Source organism: Zootoca vivipara, chromosome 5 (genome assembly GCF_963506605.1).
Source record: "Zootoca vivipara chromosome 5, rZooViv1.1, whole genome shotgun sequence".
In the NCBI taxonomy this organism is placed as follows: domain Eukaryota; kingdom Metazoa; phylum Chordata; class Lepidosauria; order Squamata; family Lacertidae; genus Zootoca; species Zootoca vivipara.
The window spans coordinates 95,017,913-95,042,590 of NC_083280.1; the positions used below are offsets into that span (position 1 = coordinate 95,017,913).

Sequence of the window (24,678 nt, forward strand, 5' to 3'; positions counted from 1 at the left end):
CAAGAAGTCCTCAACGGCAGAACAGGCAGATGATAACAAGCGGTATGTTACAACGGCTGTGAAGGTGGATGAAGGCTGCAGCAGATAGGAATCTACCGGTCTGTCATTACTACGTCATGCCATCGGAACAGAGCCCTACTGCGAAGACTGTGCGTTGGTCAGCGTGCACTGATCTACACACATAAAACAAATTCATGCACAGGGGGCTTCTAAAAACCCAACCCAACCCCCCAAAGTCCCATGGCGATTGGCAAATGGTAACAGGGGCAGGATCGTGAAATCTGGAAGCCCCTAGTCATGAACCGGCACATGGGCAGTGGATACAGATTCAATCGTTCTGACTCAAGGAACAAGGCAGTTGAGCAGCTCAGCAGCTGTATCCTTGACTGAGCAGCCCTTTTTAGGATCCACTCTGCTCACCCCCAAAAGGGGGAGGGGCTAGAAAAGGTGCCTCCCTTTCCCCCTGACTGGATTACCGTGCCCAGTTGGGTCACCACCTAGCGGTCGTAACAGACAATTGAACTTTGGAACATGGAATATACAGACTTTGTCAGATAATCCAGATAGCGAGTGTCCTGAACGCAGAACTGCCACCATTGCAAGAGAGCTGCAACGTTTTAACATTGATATTGCAGCGCTTCAAGAGACTCGGAGAGCAGGCGAGGGACAACTGAAGGAAGAAAAAGGAGGCTACACATTCTTCTGGAAAGGTCTATCTGAACAAGAACATCAAATACATGGGGCAGGCTTTGCTATCAAAAACGACCTTGTGAAGCTCCTGTCACAAGTCCCTACCAGCATTAATGAATGACTCTCAACCCTTCAAATAAAGCTCTCCAAAAATCAACAGGCTACTATTATAAGCACTTATGCACCATCACTGGATGCCAATGAAGACATTAAAGAAAAATGTTACTCTCAGCTGGATACCGTCCTATCAGAGACACCTAAGCAAGATAAAATTATCCTCCTGGGTGATTTTAATGCAAGAGTTGGGCGAGATTTCGATCTGTGGCCTGGGACTATTGGGAAAGAAAGAGTTGGCAACAGCAACCAGAACGGAATCTTACTTTTGATGATATGTGCAGAACACAACCTTGTATTACCAACACACTCTTTGGACAGAAAAATAAATTTAAAACTTCATGGAGGAATCCTCGGTCAAACCACTGGCACCTCTTAGACTATGTTATTGTCCGTGCTAAAGATCGCCGTGATGTGCTCCTTACCAGAGCTATGACGAGTGCTGATGACTGCTGGACGGATCACCGACTAATACGCTCCACAATGGCTGTCAAGATTATACCTCAACGCAGGCTTCAAGGAAGGAAACCAAGGCGCAAAATGAACACGCAAGCCCTTCAAGACCCCATTAAGCGGGATTGCTTCCAAACAACTCTTAAGGACCATCTGCTTTCAGAATTCCCTGATATCATCGAGGAACACTGGACCAAGCTAAAAACATCCATTATTGGACTTCCGGTCTGGCGGCCATTGGGATCGGCGGGGGATTTTCGATCTCCGAGATCCCCGGACGTTACAGAGAGGGGGGAATGCCATCCGAGCGAGGTGCCCCCCCGGAGAACCCATGGACTGGGCTGTCCAGGGACGTGGCACCCGGCAGAGCTCCTCAAAGTCTCGGCCGCTGCGAGTAACCCCCCCTTTTTAGGGGGTGAAGTCCGCTGGCGGCGCGCGACGGAGCCTCGGGAAGATACACTCACTCTGTGGCGCAAAGCTCCGAGCCGACACCAACTGAGCACCAGATGCCTCCAAAATCAAAATTGGATTCACAAGTAAGACTCTATTTCTAATTTTTAATTCGAAACAATTTGGACTTGGGGGTGGAATTTAAAGAAGACGGAGGTCGTTCCCCCCCTTCACTGAGACTTCTTAGATGCAATTACCGAGCCTGCAGCTACTAAGCTGGAACGGGACTTGGAATTTCCCTAAAAATAGCAAGCAGGAGTCCTCCCCTGTGGTTAGCAGAGCCAAGGGGAGACGATTTCATTTCATAAGACTGGATTTCTGCAAAACTGGATTTATTTTCTTTAATTGGCGACCCCTTCGGAAACCAGGTGGCGGGAATCTGGAGCCCCAGCTATTGACTTTAAGATACGTCTCCGACACTTCTACCCGAACGCCATATTGAAATTGGAGAGGACAAAGGAAATCCCTAGACTAAACAACATCACAAGATGGGAGAGAATGGGATACAAAGAGTCTGGGGAAAAATCTACGAAATTTTTGAAGGAGTAAAAGAATTTAAAAGGATTACAAAGTCATGCCTTGAGACACAGCAACAACTTCTCTCCATTGACAATGAGGAAAAACAAGAGGACAATTTAGAGGATGATAAAAACACTGATACAAAGGTGACAGGACAAGAGGAGAAGAAGTTTTGGATCGAAGCGCAAGCGGTGAGAGAGGTTGCGCAGGACCTAGACTGCTACCAAGGAGCTCAAATGTGCAAAGAAATCCAGGAGCTGTCTCTCCTAGTGAGAGGAGGAGAGCTGGTTCCAGGGGAAAACAATCAAGTGATGGCCCGGAGTCGAACCTCCTCAGTGAGAGAGGGGAGGGTAGGTCCGGGCGAAGGATATGAACAATGGGGGCGACAGAAGGGTTGCTGGGAAGAAGAGATGGGGTTGGAGTGGGCAAGAGACGGAATAGGTTGAGAGAAAGAGGACATTATAACTAAGAGACGGATAACACGGTTTTGAATTGGACTGTTTGAAGATGATGGTCGGGTCGTCCGGAGAAGGGCACCCGGGTGAAGGAGGGTGATCTTCTATATTGATTTAAAATAATAATTGTTCTTTTCTGTTAGAAATTATTAGGGATAGAGATTTGAGGAGATTTTCAGGGAAAACAGGAAGCTAAAGGGGATTATTATAGAATTAAAGTGTGGGGAATATAATTGATGGGATTTTATGTAATTTGATATCATAAGAATTTATTTAAGATAATTGAATTAATGCAAAGAATTAGGAAAATTGCCAAAATAGTATATAATATGACTTGGGAAGGACGGAACGGGGAAGTCAAAGTTTAATACAATGGTTTATATTAGATGTTTAATTTTTACAAAAATTCTTTTTCTTTTTTCTCTGATATTTTTTGTTTTTTTCCTTTTTTGTATGTTTTTTTCTCTTTTCTCTCTTTTTTTCTCTTTTTTGCTAAAGATATAAAGTTGATGTGAAGATATATTGATTTGATTCGTAATGTTGGAAAATTCAATAAATATTATTTAAAAAATAAAAATAAAAACATCCATTATTGCAGCCTGTGAAAAAACTATTTGATACCAAACCAAGAAACAGCAGGACTGGTTTGATGAGAATGACAGTGAGCTTGAACGCATGATTGACAAGAAAAGGAAGGCATTTCAGATCTGGCAAAAAGATAGAAACTGTGCCACTAAGAAAAAAAAAACCTATGCCAACGCTAAGGTTGAGGTTCAAAGAAGAACCTGAGAACTAAAAAACACCTGGTGGATTAAAAAAAGCTCAAGAGATATCACTTAGCCGACACTCATGATGCACAGAGTTTCGTTAAAGCCACAAAGACCATCTATCGGCCAATAAATCATGGCATATGCCCCCTATGCTCAGCAGATGGTATCACACTTCTAAGAGATAAAGAAGCTATTGCACTACGCTGGAAAGAATATTACCAACATCTCCTTAACCGCAACTCCCCCGTAAGTGCTGAGGTCCTCGCAAATTCCGCAAAAACAAGTTAGAGATGAGTTTGCAGTATCTCCAAATCTGGGAGAGTTGTGTCCAGCTATTAACCAAATGAAAAACAACAAAGCCAGTGGACCTGATGGGATACCTGCCGAAATCTTCAAAGTGGGTGGAATTGAACTTACATAACAACTTCACAAGCTCATTGAAAAAATCTGGGAAAGAAAAGAAATCCCAGCAGACTTTAGGGATGCCAGAATTATCAATCTGTTTTTAAAAGGTCACAGAACTGATTGTGGAAACTAGCGAGGCATCTCTCTATTCGCTGCGGCCGGCAAAATTCTTGCAAGGATCTGAGCAAACTGTCTAGTAACAATATCCGAGGTGACCCACCCTGAATCCCAAAATGGTTTTCAGCCTTCTACGGGGACAGTGGACATGATTTTCACTGCTTGACAGCTTCAAGAAAAATGCAGAGAGCAAAACCAACCCCTGTATATGGCATTTATTGACCTGGCTAAGGCTTTCAACACTGTAAATCAGGCATCCCCAAACTGTGGCCCTCCAGATGTTTTGGCCTACAACTCCCATGATCCCTAGCTAACAGGACCAGTGGTCAGGGATGATGAGAATTGTAGTCCAAAACATCTGGAGGGCCGAAGTTTGGGGTGCCTGCTGTAAATCCTAATGCCCTGTGCACTGTCCTCCTGAAAATTGGCTGCCCAGATAAATTTGTAAACATCATTTGGCTCCTCCATAATATTACAGCAACAATCGCAGATAACAATGGCTCTCAAAGTGAACCATTCACAGCGGGATCCTACCCTTTGTCGATGGGAAACTCCCCACTGGAGTAGAAATCATATAGCAAACAGATGGAAAGCTCTTCAATCTGAGCAGGCTGAAAGCAAAAAGTAAGGTTACCGTAACTTCCGTCATGACAACGCTGATGACAACGTAGTGTGCGCACGCTCAGAGGATGACCTCCAAACCATCCTAAATATCTTTGCAGAAGCTTTTGAAAAGCTTGGCCTATCACTCAACATCCAAAAAACCAAAGTGCTGCACCAACAAGTACAAAATAACCCCTCTGCGGCGCCAGAAATCCAACTCAGTGGTGTAACATTGGGAAATGTTGATCACTTCTCCTACCTAGGCAGTTACCTTTCCACAAGGGCCAACATTGATGCTGAAATCCAGCATCGCCTGAGCTCTGCGAGTGCGGCTTTCTCCCGATTGAAGTGCAGAGTGTTTGAGGACCAGGACATTCACAGGGAAACCAAGATGCTTGTTTACAAAGCTATTGTACTACCAACATTACGATATGCTTGTGAAACATGGACCACTTATCAATGCCATCTCCAACTCCTCGATCAACGGTGTCTCCGAACATTTTTACACATCACTTGGGGAGACAGGTGAACTAATATCAGTGTACTGGAAGAAGCAAAGATCACCAGTGTTGAAGGAATGATTTTTCAACATCAACTTCGTTGGACTGGTCATGTTGTGCGGATCTTCCAAAGCAACTACTCTATTCCAAACTTAAAAATGGAAAGCGTAATGTTGGTGTTCAACAAAAGAGGTTTAAAGACTGTCTCAAGGCAAATCTTTAAAAATGTAGTATAAACACTGGCAACTGGGAAACACTGGCCTGTGAGCGCTCCAGTTGGAGAACAGCCTTTATCAAAGGTGTCATGGGCTTTGAAGAAACTATCTCAGGATGCAAGGGAGAAATATGCTAAGAGGAAGGCACGCTTGGCATATCCACACTGTGATCAACTCCCGCCTGGAAACCAATGTCCCTACTGTGGAAGGACGTGTGGATCCAGAATTGGCCTCCACAGTCACTTTACTGACCCATTGTTAAAACCGTATTTATGGAAGACAATCTTACTCGGCTACGAGTGATCGCAGGAGAAGGAGAAGCATAAGCATGCACAGCCTCAGCCTTCCACAATTTGCTATCCAGGTAGTTCTTAACCATGGCAATTTGTGATTTGCCATGTGGTATTTTGGGCAGAGGGCACTTTCGTGAGAAATCCATATTTTTACTCTTTTTTTCAAATAATATTTATTCATTTTCAAACAATACAAAATACAAAAAATCACAAAAACAAAAACAAAAAGACAAACATAAAAAAAGAAAAATATCAATTACAACACGGAGCTTCATGCTGCGAGGGTAGTGATTTGACTCACAAAGGCACCCACGTCTCCACTCCGCTCACTCTCGGCTCCCTTAATAGGGCTTATGGGGGAATGGAGGAGACGAAAAGGGGTGCAGCTGAGTTCCCACGTCTCCAGAACGCTCGATCTGGGGCTCTTTTGGGGGTCCACAGCACTCTGGCGGCTCCCCCCTCCCTCACCATGCCGGGGAATCTTGGAGCTCGAGATTCTCTTGCTGGACAGCAATGGCAGTATACCGGAAGTCGCTTAATCCAAAACCTGCTAGAATGGTGGGTGAAAAGCAAACCTATTCTCTTCAATCCTCCACTTTCACACAAGCATTGTCCTTTCAGTTTCACAACTAATCTTGGTTAGTGCAATGTCTATATAGTGGGGTGGAAAAGACTCTCGATATGTTTCACATCTGGCAACCAATGTGCTGCTTTGGTTTCAGATAGAAGTTTTTAAGCTCTCCCACCCCACTCATACTGGAATTAGGGTTTGCAAACCTGTTTCTAACCATGGTTGTAAACTGTATCTTGGCAGTCCTTATAGTGACAATGTATGTGTTAAAACTAGAGAGGAGTTGTTGTTAGGGAGGAGTTACTGAATCCATAGAATGCCTTTCCTTATATAGCTCTGCATGGCAGGAGATTGAGCAGCATTTTATATTTACCAGCTCAGTGAAGGCATGTAATGAATGGTATGTGAAGGATTAATTAATGTGGTCAAAGGGAAGCGTTACTTACACATTTTTCCAGAGAAATTGACTTTTCTACATAGTTTTCAGTGCAATAGGAATATTTTTTAGCAACTGTTACTGAGTTAGACATACAGTATGCAGCCTGCTCACCTTCATGTTTGTAACACTGATCATAGCAGTTTCTGTACTGCATTTCAGTTCATCATGTTATGGATAGATGGGTCTTTTGAAGTAGCTGCGACTATATGCAACTGTGTACCTGCTGTGATTTCTCAGACACAAGCTTAATATAAAAAAGTAACTGCTTGTGAACATGATAAAATCTGTTTACATTATCTTCTTTGACTCACATTCCAGGAAAAGAGATTTTTCCTTTGCCTGGATTTTTTTTTTACCAGGAATCATGAAAAACCGCAAGACTGTATTTATATTTGACTCTACATCAAACAGTTTTCATTTGTAGCTGTTGCTTGAAAAACTACTTGCAGAAGAAATGTAGCCTATTTCTGAACTTTTGCTTTGAGCTTCATTTTTACAAAGGTGCAGACAAAAGTTATGTGATCCAAATACAGTTTTGTCTTCCTTTAAGATGAGGTTGAGGAACCTTTTCCAGCTTGAGGGTAACATTCTGGGGGCTACATGCCAATGGTGGGCGATGCCAGAGCCACAAGTGGGTGGTGACAAAGCCATCTCTGTTCCACCCCCATTAATACATATGCAGTCATCTTTACACCATCCATCCAAATTGTCATTCCAAACATCTGCACATCATCCACATAATCGCTTAAACTATCTTCCTTTCCCCATCAATTCTTCCCCCTCTCCCTGCAGCAAAAAAGGGTTTGCAAAAAGTCCCCATTCACAGGAATGGTACTCCCCCTCCAAAAAAAGCCTATGCTCCTGTGCAAAAGGATATTGGGGGGGCAGCAGGAAGAATGTCAAGGGGCCTAGGAAATTGCAACACAGGTAAGTGTACCCCAACACTACACTGAGAATGAGTACATGACATGGAACCCTTTTCAGCAACAGTCTCATATCAAGTATAACTTACAGGGGAATTTTTCAGTTCAGTGGTGGTGTCATCTGGTTTCTTAATAAATATTTGTTCATCTTTATATATATTTGTTCATCTTTAGTTTCCCATTCCAATAATAAATCATAGAGATTTTTAATATATTTATCCTTACCCCTTATTAATATTTTATCTAATTTAGAAAGTTCTTTATTAAAGCCATTTTTAAAATCTTTTTGAAATCTTTGATTAATTTGAAAGAATTGCAACCAACTGCTCAAATAAGGTTTAATTACATTATATTCCTTTAATTAATTTTTTAAAAATATAAATTAAAATTAAGGGAAATTGAGATATAGAGATTGTTTGGTTCGCCAACTCTAGAACAAGCAACATAGAATTGTCCATGTGAGAAGTAATCCATGTCTAGATGTAAACCATACAATTCCAAAGATTGCCCCCACCCCAGCCGCATGATGTCACAACACCCCTCTCTCTGGTTCCCCCGCCACGTGATATCATCTTCCTCGCACGTGATGTCACCCGGCACCCAACCCCCCCTCTCCCCCTCGCATACCCCATGTGCATCTTGGGGAGGGCCTGGCCGCTTCCCCCGGTGGGCGAGGGGGCAGGCGGCCCAGCTGCAGCTGCTTTTCCAAGGTTGACATGGCAAAGGTGGCAGTGGCAAAGGGGCAGGATCTGGCCCCCACCCTCCCAGAAGGAGCCACCGGGCAGCCATTCCCAGCAGCCTCTGCGCGCTCGGGCCAGAAGGACACCACCCCGTGCCCCAAGGCGTCCTGGGAGTAAAATATTTAGTATAGCATGTGTTGCTTTGACGTCCAACAGATGGCACTGTTTTTCCAGAAAAGCATGTTTTTACCTGTCACAGGTGTGACATCTATGTAATATAGGTATATAATAACATGCGCGTATTCGAATGCAACGTTGTGTCAAAAGCAATCGGTGAAGAACTTTCGGAGATTTAAGATTTTGAACAAACGAACATTTACATTTTTATTTCTATAGATTGTGCAGTTTTTCTTAGCACAGTAGCAGCTGCTGCCATATCCCATGTGAACCTAAAACAGATGTTGCACTTGCTCACAAGTCTACTTTTCACATATTTGTTGGCTCTAGCAACATCTCTTCTCTAAGGACGAGCTAAGGAGGCACAAATGTATGTTCTTGTATCCACTGTGCAGATCCGTGTGTGTGTGTGTGTGTGTGTTTACTTTTTATTGTAGAGGGGGCATATGGATGAGGGGAGCTGAACAATGCCCATCTTGTCTTTATCTCCCTGTGCCCTTGCACTTTTGCTTTAGCTCAGTGCTATCAGAGCCAGGCTGGGAGAAAGTGATAACCATGCATAGTGAAAGTTAGGGGAAGAGACCCCCTTCCCCCTTCCTCACCAGTTGTCATGACAATTAGACACCCCCACTGCACTTTTCCTCAGGGAAAGCCATTTGGCCCCATCATTGCCTACCAAACAGTACATACTTTTTAGTTCCGGTGTGTTTTTGATTACATTTACAATCTTTTATAAAAAGCAGTTCCATATATCATTTATGCTAGCTTCATTTATCATTTTTAAAATTGTGAATGGAAAAGTATAGTTTCTGATAATAGGTGGGATATAAATTATTGGAATAAACAATTGTAAAAATAAGCACAGACTAAATCAAAAGGTCTTTTAAATCCATGTTTTAAATACTAACATTACATCCACTTTTACTGCATATGCTAGTGGAGTCACTGATCTTGTTTCTGTGTACTACATAAAAATTAAGCTGTGCACACACAGCAGATGACAAGCTATCAGTATAATTTCATTTAACTTGCAATTTCCCTTTACTGCTGCTCTGTACACGCAGAGAACCTATATATGTGTCTACATGTGTTATACATTATCTGTAACAACCTGTTCCTTTTACCAACTCTCATTTGCCACTAATGCAGTTGCAGAGTCATAGCATATAATCCTCTTGTTTTATAGCATCAAAGGTTGCTTGATATGTTGGACAAAGAGCACAAAGTTTTAGAAGAAAAAACAGAAGAATCTTTGCTGCAGCAATCGCAAGAATATAAGGTACATTGTATATACATTGTATAAAGCTTTAAAAACCCAGAGGTCATCAACATGACTTCCTGCAAGTGCCCATATAAAAATTCCCTGGTGCCCACACAAACATACCCGTTAAATTGGCCTTAAGAGAAGCACCCTGTGGCAGGCAATAGAATATGCTCTGGTGTGTGCTTGATTGTGGTGTTTCAGTGCATTTTGCCCACAATAATTTCTCCCAATTTGCAAATGCACATGCAAGTCCAAAAATATTGGCAACCCTTGCTTATACGCTTGGTGGTAGTAGAGCAGGCATCCCCAAACTGCAGCCCACCAGATGTTTTGGCCTACAACTCCCATGATCCCTAGCTAACAGGACCAGTGGTCGGGGAAGATGGGAATTGTAGTTCAAAACATCTGGAAGGCCGAAGTTTGGGGATGCCTGTAGTAGAGTGTAATTTGAGGTACACAGAGCTACTCTATTTTCTGAGAACAAATAACATTTATTCAGTGGTTTTGGGGTGCAGGCAATCTTTTGTTTGGGGTGGAAGCCTCCTTGGCAGCAGGTACAACAATCTGCATAAAATGGGCTGAGGGAATGCATTTTTCTCAAAAGGGGTTTTTAAGCAATGCTCCTGTATGAGCTAGCATTTTACGCTTTCTGTACACTATTTTATCTCTTATTTCAAGTCCTCTCTCTCCTCCCTCCAGATCTTCTTTCCTTCACTCCATTCTAAGACCCCTTCAGGAATGGAAAACCTCTCCATAGGCTAGACTATGCCACCCTACCCTTTTGTTAATTATTTTCTGTTGAGTGGGAGAGAAGGAGGCAGAGGGTTTAAAAGGTCATATTTATTTAGCAGATCTTACTGGGGGGACGGGACACGGGTGGTGCTGTGGGTTAAACCACAGAGCCTAGGGCTTGCCGATCAGAAGGTCGGCAGTTCGAATCCCCGCAACGGGGTGGGCTCCCGTTGCTCTGTCCCAGCTCCTATCTACCTAGCAGTTCAAAAGCACGTCAAAATGCAAGTAGATAAATAGGTTCCGCTCCAGTGGGAAAGTAAACAGCGTTTCCATGTGCTGCTCTGGTTCGCCAGAAGCGGCTTTGTCATGATGGCCACATGACCTGGAAGCTGTACGCCGGCTCCCTCGACTAATAACGCAAGATGAGCGCCGCAACCCCAGAGTTGGTCACGACTGGACCTAATGGTCAGGGGGTCCCTTTACTGGGGGGATCCTTTGGGTTTGTTTGTTTTTTAAATAACTTCTTTCCTGAAATAAAATAAAATCACAAAACAAAAGCCATGGGCTAGGCTTTTCCCCTCAGGCATTTTCCCCTTGCCAACATTTCCTGTGCTCCCCAGTCCTCTTTGGGACTGATAATTGTGCTCTGTGGCCACATCAAAGCTCTAGTCTCTTGAGCAGAGTTCATGCCTTGCGCCTCTCCTTAGGGCTGATGACTGCACATGAGGGGAAATGGGACCTTAGGCTAGGGTTATTTTATTTAATTGTTTATTTAGTAAAAATTATAACGCTAAATAACGCTACTTTAAAACATACAAAAGTTAAAATACTAAAACAGAATAAAATTATCTCATCCTTCTAAGCGGCTGGGCAGCCTCGTCTAAGCAAGAATGTTTTTAGCAGGCACAGGAAAGAGCAGAGCATAATCTTGATAGGCAGGGGAGTTCCATATTGCAGGTGCTGCCACACTAAATGATCAGGTTCTTACAAATGTGGAACCAGTATTCTGTGGCACCTGTAGTAATGCCAATTCCGCCGAGCGAAGCGGTCTTGTAGGTAAGGTGATTGTTGTTGCGGGGTTTATATACTAATAGTAACACCTTGAACTTGGCCCGGTAGCAAATCGGCAACCAGTGCAGATCTCTGAGCACAGGTGTCATATGTTGACAGGCTCTCGTTCCTGTCAGCAGTCGTGCTGCAGCATTCGTCACTAACTGCAGCTGCCAGGTCAAATGCAAAAGAGTATATTGTAGTAATGCAGTCTTCATCCAGTCTAGGTTTATGCTCCTTCATAACTTGGTGAATATGTATAATATGTATAAAAAGTTTTAAAAGTCAATATAAAGTTTACAAAGGAAATGCTCAGTTATTATAAAACAATGAATTTGATAACAAACTAAGCACTTGAAAATATATTTTTACACTTTAATATGCTTTATATTTGCAGAACATGCTGGAAAAATGCATGGAGAGTGAGAGGGAAAGCAATAAGGAAGCTTTGGCAGCCTCTGCAAAGGTACCTCAGCTTGCAGAAAGACTTGATGAAATCACCTTTCGAACTGTTCTATGGTTATTCTGTATGGAACGCAAAAGATTTTTTTGATAAACTACACAGTCCTGTGCATATCTACTCAGAAGTGAGAACCATTGAGTATAGGATTGTAGCAGGCGAACAATGTCTGAAATTTGGAATTGCTAGTTATTTTTTCTCCTGGCCCAGCCCCAAAACTGAATCAGTGATTTAGGATTAAATTGAGAGTTGTGTCCAAATTTTGACACTTAATCTTCTAAAAACAAGAAACTTACAGTTGTTTTGGTTTCTCAATGCAAGTCAATGCAGTTTCCTAAAAATTGCATTTCCAGATTACAATCCGAATCCTGGGATCCAGTGGGGTTCAGATCATCCTGGGGCTGATCTAAATTGCTAAATAAAGCCCCAAATTGGATTGAGGGGTGAGAGCTGTCCATGCACAGCCCAAGGTGTGCATCCTAAAATTTGGGACATCCTGCCATTGAAATGTGAGAGCTAGGCATGAGTGTCACAGCCTTATTCTGTAAATTCTGGCGTTCCTTATGCTCTGGGCATGCATTTTTTCCTCTCTCTTCAGAAGGGCTGATTGAGCCAGTATGTCTATCGGGATTGTGTTCTCTGTCAGCCCCAGTTTCTTGGCATGGGGTGCTGGGGCTGAGTGAGAGCGATGCTGACTGTGGTTAGCTGGTGGACGGACAAGCTTTGTTGGAGTCGGATGGGCAGTTCTGCCTCCAACAGTCTTCAAGCTTCGCCACCAGTGAAGGAGATTCCCACCTTTCCTTCTGGCTAGAAGAAAGGTTGGGAGAATTTTTTTTTTTGTTGGTGCCTAGACTTAGGAATCCTATGCAACATTGTGTGTCTGTGTGTGTGCTGAATAGATGGTTTAAACTATTTTTAATTTCCCTTTATATGATTTGAAGATTGAAAAAGAAGAGTTGGAAGCTGCCATTCTAACAGCAGTAAAAGCAGAAAGAGAAAGCATGAAAAAACTCCATGTAGAAGAAAAGGAACTATGGCAAGCAGAGAGAAAAAAAGATCAGGAAAGGATTGCTCAAGCAATTGCAGATGCAGTTGAAGAACAGAGACAAAGCAGTCAGGTCAGTTAATTTCACATGCACTTACCTGTTACTGGACTCCGGTGCTACCGTGTTTCTCATATTATAAGACATGTCTTATATTTATTTTTTCCTCAAAAAAACACACTATGGCTTATTTTCAAGGGATGTCTTATTTTTTTCTTCCTTCTCCTGCTGCGGCCGGCATTGCTGCTGCACCTATCACTATGTCTTATTTTCGGGGTATGGCTTATATTCCTTGAATGCTTTAAAATCCTGCTATGGCTTATTTTATGCGTATGTCTTAAAATATGAGAAACAGGGTATTACCGTGAAAGCAAGAGCCCCCTGTTGTAAGCAGTAGAGCACTGACCAATACATTTTGGTCACATTTTATTTTTTCATCACTATTATCATTACTTCTATACTACTACACAGCTGCACCACTATTGTTAACAATCTTAAGTGTGATCATGCCTTAGCTCCTGGGAGAGGCTTTTTATAACTGCTCTGTTCCCTATAAGCCTTCCCCCTTACATCCACCCCAGGCCCCCCTCCTTCCTCTCCTGAGGTGGGTGGTAGCTGAGGAGATGATTGGAAACTTAAAAACTCTGTGGCATCTGAGCTGGTAGGGGTGAAAACCTGCTCCCAGTCAGAACCCCGGGATTGCACTTGGGGCGACGACTGAAAGCCTAGGAAATCTGTCTCATCTGATCCTGTGGGAGTGAACACCTGTTCCTAGTCCGTGATCGGGGTCTCCTCACTGGAATGGGCTTCAAATGTGTCCTCCCCTCCTGTTCTTGGAACACTGCCTCCCACTCCCACAGAGATCCCCTCCCTTCCCCTGGTTGTTCTTCTTCCCATGAGGTGTCTCCTCCCCCCCCCCAATGCTGGTGCCCATGTCTCTTCCCTCCAGAAGCGCCTTGGTTTGGGCCTGTGTGGGAACAGTGCATGGAATTCCTCTACTAGATATTCCTCCTGCACGGCGTAAGCTGGCACCCAGGCGTTATTGGCGGCTGGAATGTCCTCCCATGTCATGAGGTACTCCAAACCCTCCTCCCCGCATCGTGAGTCTAGGATTTCAGTGGCTACGTTCAGTTCCTGCACCTCCCTGTCCCTCGGGATGTCTGGTGGGGGTGCTGGGCTGTCTCTGAACCTGGCGCTCTCCCTGTATGGTGAAAGCAACGACCGGTGAAATACAGGGTGGATCCTCATCGATCCAACCTAAACGCCACTGGATTGATCTGCTGCGAGACTGTGAAGGGTCCCAATCGTCTGGGTGCCAACTTCTTGCAGCTCCCCACCGCAGGAAGCCCTTCCGATGACAGCCAGACTTTGTCCCCCACCCTGATGGCCTCTCCCGTGCCTAGAAAAAAATCTGCGTCATCACTGCATAATAGTGATCAAGAGTGCTGCTGTCAAGGAGCTACTTATCAATGAGCCAGGGCACCCTCAGGGCAGGGCACACACAGAAGATAAGGAGTGCAATTAGTTTTTTATTAGCAGAGAAACAACGATACAACCATGTCCATGGTTCATCTTAATGATGGTGTTGCTGAAACTAAGCTCTAGGCCCACCCTTCCCCTCTAACCACTCATCCTACCTTGGGGTGGGCTCTTCCTCTGGGCCGATCTGGCGCATTGCTCAGCTACATGCAGGACCCTCCTCAAGCGGAGCCGGGGGGGCGGGCAAAGGACAGTCAGCAGAAATGGGACTGTCTCTGCACACGCTGTGACTCTCAGCTTCTAATCCCGTCCTTGAAGGCCCTCCTCCTCCTGAGCCCCTCGATCACTCAGGTCTCCTGCTTCTATCAGCTCCCAGCTCGTCTCTTTTGCTGAGTGCTCCTCAGTGTCCCACCACTAGGCTCCGGTCTTTAAGGTGTCATCTTCGGAGCCCTCCTTGGCGACCTCTTGGGCTGTGGCTCCCACCACTCTTCTTCATCCAGCCAGTCCCTGGCAGCTCCTCTCCCCTCCCCTTCTGTGGCACAGCCATGAGGAGGTACAGAGAAGCTTAGCCACAGTTTAGCATAGCATCTGAACCCTAAACTATGGTTAATCTAAACAAAAGTTAGATGAAACATGCCAGTTCATAAGAAATGGTTTGAAAACTGAACATAGTTCAGATCAATTAAAAATTCTGAATTAAAAAACAGAAGCAAGAGCTTCAGCCATTTCAGAGTGGGGATAGGGCAAGCATGAGAAACCAAAGATCACAGCACCTCACTCTGGTAACAGTAAACCGTTGTTTATCATTATCTGTACAAGGCCAATGTGTATAAAGCCCCTCCATTAAAGTTCTGAAAATGTTTCAGTTTTCTAACTTTTCCCTATAAAAAAATTCTCTACAAACATCTTGAATGTTACATAAATCCAAGTTTTCCAAGTAACTTAATAAATTGGAAATACTGTTCCTTGTGGAGACATAACTATGACAGTGATAAATGATATTATACCACCAGGGGAAGCCTGGATGTTTTTTTACAGTGGTATCTGCAGCAGATGTACAGTATAAATGAGTCCAAAATATTATTTGTTTCCTTTGAGCAAGGTATGTTGGGATTTCCATTTCAGACATATGCTATCCAGATGGATAAATGCAAATTATAAAGGAGGCTTATTATAGAAAGGCTTTGCATAAAACTTCTTAGGTTTTTTTGGAATGTAATATGAGTGAAAAACATGACTTCCTAAAATAAGTAAAATCCTGATTACAGTGATCCACTTGGCCTTTCCTCTGCAAATTTGTGTTCTTGGTAATATCATTGGTGTGGATGTCGCATGCAAGCAGGATGGTGTGCTGGCATTGTTCCACTATTTTTGTTCTATCTTTAGCATCTTGCTTATATTTGACACGGTTCTTTTAAAGGCCAATTCATATATGGTAGCTGTCAGAATAAATCACTGGAGGATTCTTCAGTCAGGTGGGGTTTGGGGGGGGGAGGGGGTTGGAACTCTCAACCGTTTGCGTGCCACCAACTGAAAAGGATAAAATTGTACACAAGCTGCAAAATCCACAGCTTTATTTATGTGCAAATGTTTCTCTCGTCTATTTCATATAAAATCTAGTAAACATTTTAACATAACAGAAGCAAGCCTATTATTCAGGGATGTTGGATATGAGATACTTCCTCGAAAGCAATGGAAAGCAAGTGTAGTTGCAGCTATGTTAAGTTCAGTGGAGTTTACGCCATAGTGAACATACTTGGGACTGACGTATTGGTCATATATTTATTAAAATAATTAACATCTTCAGTTTGAAAAATAATAATCCCCAAGGTATAAAAATCCGCATTAACAATGATAAGACCAAAATGAATGAATAAAGTAAAACAAATCATTCAATAATCAGTAGAAAGAAACTGCAGGAGGGGAGAGTGTCCTTGTGCTCTGGTCCTGCTTGCAGGCACTGCTTGTTGGCCACTGTGAGAACAGGAGGCTGGACTAGATGGGCCACTGACCTCATCCTGCAGATGCTCTTCTTCTGTTATTGTAGAGCGACATCTGCCGACAATTCACTATGTGTCTTTTAATGATTCCTTCATCCGGGTTTGTTCCCAAAAAAATAATAATCAGTGATGGTGCAACATTTCTACAATCTCTCTCTCTCTCTCTCTCTCTCTCACACACACACACACACACACAGAGAGAGAGAGAGAGAGAGAGAGAGAGAACACCAAAACAATACAATGTACACCAGAGGCTACATCAGGGAAGGCAGAAGGGAACGATGTCATTCCCAGCCTGCATCATTCAAAACACTTGAGATTATTCTTCCAGAGCATCCATTTTCTGGCCAACTTTTCCTAAACAATTTAATGGGTAAAGGGAGAGAGAAATGTGAGTTGGCGAAAAATTAGGATGCAGTGCCTTTCTCTGGGTAACTCTTGTGTTGCAGTGAATGTTCATTCTTTTGGTAATTCTTGATTATTGTAACTCACTCTACGTGGGGCTGCCCTTGAGACTGACCCAGAAACTCCAGCGGGTGCAGAATGCCCTGGCAAGACTCCTTACAGGGTCCTCGCTGTGGGATCACATTCACCCAGTGCTATATCATCTGCACTGGCTCCCGGTGGAGTACAGAATCAGGTTTAAGGTGCTGGTTTTAACCTTTAAAGCCCTATACGGCCTAGGACCCTCGTACTTACGGGACTGCCTCTCTGGTATGTCCCACGGAGGACCTTATGGTCTGCAAATAAAAACATATTGGAGATCCCGGGCCACGGGGAGGTTAGGCTGGCCTCGACTAGAGCCATGGCCCTGATCTGGTGGAACGCTCTGTCACAAGAGACTAGGGCCCTGTGGGACTTGACATCTTTCTGCAGGGCCTGCAAGACGGAGCTGTTCCGCCAGGCCTTTGGCCAAGGCACAGTCTGACCCCTCCTCTCCTTCTGTAATCCTCATAGAACTCTAGCCAAATGGTTGCCATTAATTTGATTCTGAATTGATTTTAGAATGTATTTTAATAAATTGACTGTGTGATTTTATGTACACTGCTATTTTTACTTGTTGTTAGCTGCTCTGAGCCCGGCTTTGGGCGGGGAGGGCAGGATATAAAAAATTATTATTAATTATTATTAATGTCTCCTCCTGTATTTATGCTCTTCTGTATATTTGTAAATAAAGGAACTATTTATAAGAAAGGAGATTCCGACTAAACATCAGGAAGAACTTTCTGATGGTAAGAGCTGTTTGACAGTGGAACAGACTCCCATGAAAGGTGGTAGACTCTCCTTCCTTGGAGTTTTTAAGCAGAGGTTGGATGGCCATCTGTCATGGATGCTTTAGTTGAGATTCCTGCATTGCAGGCAGAGCTGTAGCTAGGTGATCTTGCACCCCTGGCAGAAACATCCACGGACAAATTAGCCCCCTAGCCACAGACAAATTAGATCTCCTCCAAACCCCACCACCACCCATTCAATTCCTCCCGCACTTCACCTTGTAATGAATTCTTTAACAGAAGATCCAATATTTAATTTATTATTTCTTAATAAAAGAAAATGACATTTTGAGTGAGTTGACAGTTTTTTTAAAATGCAATTCAGTTGTAAAAGAATACACAGATAGGCCTAAATGAAACGTACAAACAATGCCATACTGATTTGTTCCACAATGATAACTTTACATTATAATCACCTGCAATGCTCCCACTGCTCACTTCTTACTAATTGTGCTGATATTGCTCCAACAGTGGTATTGCTGCACTGAGCCAAACCCGGGACGGCTGCCAGCCACTGCCTTCATGGGTTGTGATGGCAGTAGCTGCGGCGGCAGCAGCAACCCCCTCATTTGATGAAAGGAAACTCTGAAGCCTGGCGCTGGGCTGGCTCCCTCCACCATCCGTCCACTTGGCAAACATGCACGCACACACTCCCCCCCCCCACACACAGAAAGAGACGCGTGCCCTCTCGCCTTCCCTCATCTTACGTGCTGCACCCAACCTCAACTTGCCCTCCTTGTCAGGCTGCCGAGAGGGCAGGAAGGTTTGCTGCTCGGCCGGAGACGCTTCTCTTCGGGGCAATGCCCCCCTCCACTCTCTCTCTCTGTCCGTGCCGCATGCGGGCTCATCCCGCAGCCTCCTCCAGCTCCCTCTACATTTTGAGTGGCGCTGCTGCTGCTACTGTGCCCGCCTCAAAGTTTAGCTAGCAGCTCTGGCAATAATTGATATTTTTATGGACATATTTTTAGTTGATTTTGCGCGCCCCCATGCCTGTGCCCCTGTCGTGGCCGACGGCAGCGCTTGGGCCCTCCTCCCTCAGCAGGGACTGTGGCCGTGGGGGCTCCCAACTCCAGCTCTTTCTTCTCCCCCCATGGTGGTTCATTCCCCCCCCCCCTTAATATAGTTCAGTCCCCAACAAGGTCTGAGGGACAGTGAACCGGCCCCCTGCTGAAAACGTTTGAGGACTCCTGACCTAAACAATTAAATACACTTAACTAGTGTGTCTTGGGGAGCTGGTTCATATGAAAAAAATGATATTTGTAGCTCTTGGTTGTATATTTGTATAATCCTTAAATTACTTACTGTTATGGTTAATTGAGGATTATGAAAGTGCTACTTTCTAATGTTATTGTAAAGCAACAAGGAGCCCTTAAGGCTAGTAAAGAAGTAATAACCATGTGTTGCAAAGTAGAGATCTTTGTTTATTTTTCAGAAGAGTTTTATAACCCACAAGTGACTTAGCTTCAGGCTTCTTATAAACAGTTTGGCTACAGCATTTTTGCTTTACATTGTAGGGGGGGGTGTTTTGCAGTGGGAAACAACTGTTGGCATAACCAGGTAAAGAGCATGCATCAGGAGGTTGGGGGGGGCAGTTCACAGGGAGACCTGCCCTGGATCCTTTCATTTGTATCACAGAGTTGTGGTGTCAGTGGAGGCTGATCCATCTGGGCAAATGGGGCTCTACTCCAGCCCTCACCTGCCTGCCTTTTTACAATCCATTCATAGAGGGGGCCCTACTTCTCTATTCACTCCTCCTCGGTCTCAGTGTTGCCCTTGTAGAACACAGCAGGGAGGAAGAAGGGGAGAGAGAACATTTGCTCTGCCTATCCTGGGATCTACCCCCCTCTTTCCATCCGTCTGACCAGTCAAAATGGGCAGTAGCAACCACTGTGGGATCCATCCTGTACAGGTTTCAGCCACCTTTTTGGTGGTACATAAGGAGAGCCTCCTGGATCAGGCCATGACCCATCTAGTCCAGCATTCTGTTCTCACAGTGACCAGCCAGATGCCAGAGCATCTGGGTAGCAACAAAAACCCTCTCCTACTGTTAAAAGGGCTGTCTTGGTTGCTTCTAAGGGTCCTGGGGGTGCATGTGCCAGTGCAGGATGCAGCCCTGTTGCTCTGCCCACTTACATGCCTCTGCTTCCTGCATCCCCTTTGCGAGAGTCGTCAGAGGCTGATAGGGTTGCCAGGCTCAATAGAGGACAGGACTTCTGTGCCTTTAATTGCCCTGCTCTCTTTTGAGTCTGGAAACCTTAAAGAGAAACCAGCAGACCCTTTGTTGAATTTCCAAGCAAAGGGTCTGCTGGTTTCTCTTTAAGGTTTCCAGACTCAAAAGAGAGCAGGGCAATTAAAGACACAGAAGTCCTGTCCTCGATTGAGTCTGGCAACCCTAGAGGCTGATGTCCAAAGCATTTATGTGCTGAGGCAGGTGTGTGAGAGGAGGGAAATCTCCTTTATGTATACTGTATGTATATGAGGGTGAATATTTGAAGCAAACTGTATACACACTGTAACTCTTATTATTTTATTGTAGTCAATTGTAAAAGCAGCCATTTTAGAAGAGCAAGAAAAAAGTGAAAAAGCTATAGAAAAAGCTGTGAAGCAAACAAGAGAAGAGCTGATGGAATATATCAAGGAACAGAAAAGGGTAAGCAGCAGAATCACATGACAGTTGACGTTGATGCTAGAGAAAAATTATTAGCTCTGTGTAATCTTTTGAGAAGATGTACAGTAAAAGTTCTGGGAGCTTTGCTGAATGGCATGGATCTGTCTGTGTATCCCTGCCACATGCTATTGATTAGGATTTTTTTTACTTCTTGTGCAAATGTGAAATATCATACTGGTGTAATTACCAAGTTTAAGCAAAGACCACTAGACCACTAGTTCCAACACAAACAAAACTAGGATAAAATAAAATAAAATTCCTTCCAGTAGCACCTTAGAGACCAACTAAGTTTGCCATTGGTATGAGCTTTCGTGTGCATGCACACCTCTTCAGATACACTGAAACAGAAGTCACCAGACCCTTATATATAGTGAGAGGGTGGGGAGGGGTATTACTCAGAAGGGTGGTGGGAATGGGTGATTGGCTGATAGGTGTGGAAACTCGTTGATGACTGTTAACGACTGCAATTGGTCTTACAGGAAAAAGCAAGGGGTGAGATGGCTAAAGATAGCTTTATCATGTATAATGAGATAATAATCCAATGTCTTTATTCATTGTTTATTGTGTCTTTATTTTATAAATTTTATAATTTTTTATAAAATAATTTTATACAGCTCTGGTGTAAGGGGGAGAAAGTACAGAGAACCTCCCCCTAGCACCAGAAGTAGCTCCTCCCCAAGCATTGATGGAAGCAAGGGCTCTGAGGAGGCCAGTCAGGAAGTGGAGAGAGAGAGCCAGGGCTCCAGCAGCATGGGAGAGCCCCGGCTACACAGGAGGGAGGAAAGAGAGGGGGAGAAGGGAGAAAAGGAAAGCATGGAGCGTAGACCCTTTCCTCCAGTTCCGGAATTACGCAGGAGAAAGAAAGGGAGGAGATTCACTGTCCCGGACTCCTATGTTGGAGAAGATCACGTGGGGGGGGGCAGTGCTGGATTCTGCATCGGAATGAGCAGACATGTTTTACACACCTGTCTCACTGTAAATAGACTGCACTAATAAAAACGGTTTAAAGACAAGCATGCGGAGCGCCGTTACTCTGGAGTAGTCACAAGAACCCCTGACATCTGGTTTGACTAAATGTCATAGACTCCAGGAAAAGATGTGACAATCCGCAGGCCTGCACTTCATTTATGAAGCCCACCGGGTTAAAACATAGCTTAAGCCATAGCCAGAGTTTTGCCTTCAAGGCCACATACCGGAATGCTTGCCAACCAACCTCTAATCTCATGACCGCACCTGCTACAGAAGGGGGGAATCCTATGGATGGTTCTAAGAAATCGTGATTGGATAGATTCCAATCTGAGAAAATCCCTATGGGCACCCAGGGAAATGCCCACCAACAGTCTCAATGCAACTTTCACTGATTGAGTCTGATTCTTAGCATATAGAGATCTAATCATCATGGCTGCTTTAGATGCATTTGTAGTTATATACTCTCTATGAGCCAGAAAGGACCTATTTGGTCGAATTACCTGTCCCAGATATTTGAAACAGTTAACAGAATGTAGTACCATTCATTGACCACGAGTGAAATTTTGGTCGGGTGGAGAAGACCATAATCTTGGACCATAATTAGGTTGAAGCTCATGCTGTACACAATATTCATGGAGTGCTTGTAGCATTCTCCTCAGCCCAATGGAAGATCTAGCTAGGAGTGCGGCATCATCCGCATATAGGAGAACGTTTAGTAATCGGCCAGCTAATTTAGGGGGGTGGTAAGCATTATTGGCCATGTGGGCCACCAGCGAATTAACGTAGAAATTAAACAGTGCTGGGGCCAACAGGCAGCCCTGTCTTACTCCCCTAGAGGTGGTAACAGGGTTAGACACGAGACCATTATTATCTAGCCTGACTCTCAGAAAGGTGTTCGAATGCAGGTTAATGATCAGATGAAGAAGATGACGATCAATTGTTGTGGCAGCCAGTTTTGACCACTCAAAGACTGAGTGACATTGCTAGACGAGGACATTGCCCTTGTGAAACCTGGGATGTTCTTGGGGGATCAGATATTTCAGATTACACCAGCCCCTTATCTTGCGAAAATCCACTATGTGGAATACCGTAGTCTCCTCACAGCTGCTAGGTTAAATGTCCTGGAATCGGCGGTATTGTTGGGAAGGTACAGGGGAGTCCCATATGCCCAGAGATCTTGTCATTGTGCCCAGAGAGTGGTTGAGTCAACTGAACATATTCTTTTGATCTGCCCATTCTATGCAGATCTTAGACAAAAAACAGCTCCACTCCTGTGCCAACTTAGCCCTCTAGCCAGAGAAAGACAGGTTTTGTTTTTGCTGAACAAGTTTACTGGAACGACAGCCTCCTTGGTGCCAAATTTCTTTTTCTGGCCCTTAAGCATCGTAAGATTAAAATTGACAGCATTGACATGGGTCAATCTTATTGTCGATTTAAGTTTTAAGTTCCTTTAGATCAGGCATCCCCAGCCCTCCAGATGTTTTGGACTACAATTCCCATAATCCCTGACCACTGGTCCTGTTAGCTAGGGATCATGGGAGTTGTAGGCCAAAACATCTGGAGGGCCGCTGTTTGGGGATGCCTGCTTTAGATGTTTGATGTTTTAATTTTTGTATGGATAAATGTTTATTTCTGACTGGTGGTCGAATAAAGTCTGATTGATTGATTGAATAATTTTATAAATAATTTTATTTAAAATTTATAAATAAAATGTCCTTATTTATTTATTTATTTTGTTTCAACTATCCCAGACCAACATGGCTACCTACCTGTAACTAAAACTAGGATACTATCAGTTGCCTAGTTATGTCATGGATTATTCTCTTCTTAACACACTGACAAATGGAAGTTTATTAATTTCCAACCTTTTCCAGAGTCATATATTTAGAAAGTTCATGTACCAACAAAAATATTTATAAATGTGTGACTAGATTCCATAAACTAGTGGTCACAAACAAGAAGCCATGTTCTCGAAATGTTGTGGAGTGTGCAAAATGTTTAAAAACATTGGAATTTTTCCTGTTGGCTAGAGAGTGAGCTCTATGGGTCTTATGTGGGCTCTTTGTTAATATAGAATTTGGAAGTTAACCTTGACAATAGGGGATAGTATGGTTATAATAGCAACTGTCAAGCTGGTCAATTACAGATAAGGGGAGAATGGTGGTTCTAAGAACTGGAAGGGCTTTGTTATCTATTCACTATAGATCTGAGTTCTTCATAAGAAACAAAGGGAGTCTCCATCATTAAGGTTTAAATTATGGATATATTAATGCAAGCTTAATGGTTGTACACATTATCTAAAATAAATTCATTTTCTGGTCAACCTGGCATCCCTATCACCAGTTGCTTTGATTGTAAGCAGCTGGGATGGCTGGGTAAATGCCTGAGGAACAGCCCAACAGGAAGCTCTGCTTCCCTACTGAAATCAATGGATTGTGCCCCATGTTTGTAGAATTATTGTAATAATATTGAATTATTAAAGGTAATTAATTAAATTATGTTTCAACAGCAAGTTAATGGCATATCACAGAATACAGTGTTACCTCGGGTTACAGACTCTGCTAACCCCGAAGTTGTACCTCGGATTAAGAACTTTACCTCAGGATGAGAACAGAAATCACGCGGCAGCGGGAGGCCTCATTAGCTAAAGTGGTACCTCAGGTTAAGAACAGACATCTGGAACGAATTGAGTTCATAAACAGAGGTACCACTGTAATGCATACAATATTTTTTTTCTATGGGTTGTTTGCCTGCCCTATCCCAGGCATACAAATAACAACTCTACTATCCAGATTCTGAAAAGGACATTAATAAAATTCATACTTGTCAGGGGGACTCCCTACAGGGAGCCTCACCCCCCCCCATCATCCTGACCAGCACTTCGCCCAGCAAGAGCGCTAGCAGTGGGTCCGGGGGAAGCGGAATGGAGGAGGGACGGCTCAGGGAGGCATCGGAGCCCAGGCACTGCCCCAGCCAGCAAGGAAAAGAAGGGGCACAGCTCCTTCCAGCGCCCGAATTGAGGCACGCGCCCAAACACAGGAGCGGCGTTTCGGGGTTATTCTGCTGGCCCCAAAGCCGACAGGCACCATTGCTGGGTTCTGAGAGTGACTAGGAGGTCATGTTTTCTGCTATCTCTGCACTGTAAATAGTATGCACAATAAAACCTTTAAGGACACAACGGACTGGAGTGACTTTACTCGGGAGTAGCCGCAACAACTCCCTGACAGCAATCCGGCAATCTTTGAGGCTACTTTCATGCGAAACGCAACATGGACGCAGCAGCAGCGCTGCTGGCCGCGCAACAGGTGGCAGAGGCCGCGAAAGCGGAGGCAGCACAGCTGGCACAGCAGCTGGAAGCCAAGACCAAC

The 24,678-nt window shown here is 44.0% G+C and overlaps 1 protein-coding gene across 9 annotated transcripts in view; it reads left to right on the forward strand.

The window, feature by feature from the left end:
* The window catches only part of CCDC91 (coiled-coil domain containing 91), a 108,614-nt gene that overhangs the window by 72,182 nt on the left and 11,754 nt on the right, over window positions 1-24,678 (forward strand). For 8 of the 9 annotated variants that reach the window (XM_035137621.2, XM_035137620.2, XM_035137615.2 and 5 more), the window contains 4 exons: window positions 9,561-9,653; window positions 11,818-11,886; window positions 12,822-12,998; window positions 20,210-20,323. In XM_035137621.2, coding sequence (XP_034993512.1) covers window positions 9,561-9,653; window positions 11,818-11,886; window positions 12,822-12,998; window positions 20,210-20,323 — 453 coding nt within the window. Of the gene's footprint in view, window positions 1-9,560; window positions 9,654-11,817; window positions 11,887-12,821; window positions 12,999-20,209; window positions 20,324-23,819; window positions 24,088-24,678 lie in introns of those variants that run through there. The other variant, XM_035137618.2, reaches the window with a different exon arrangement.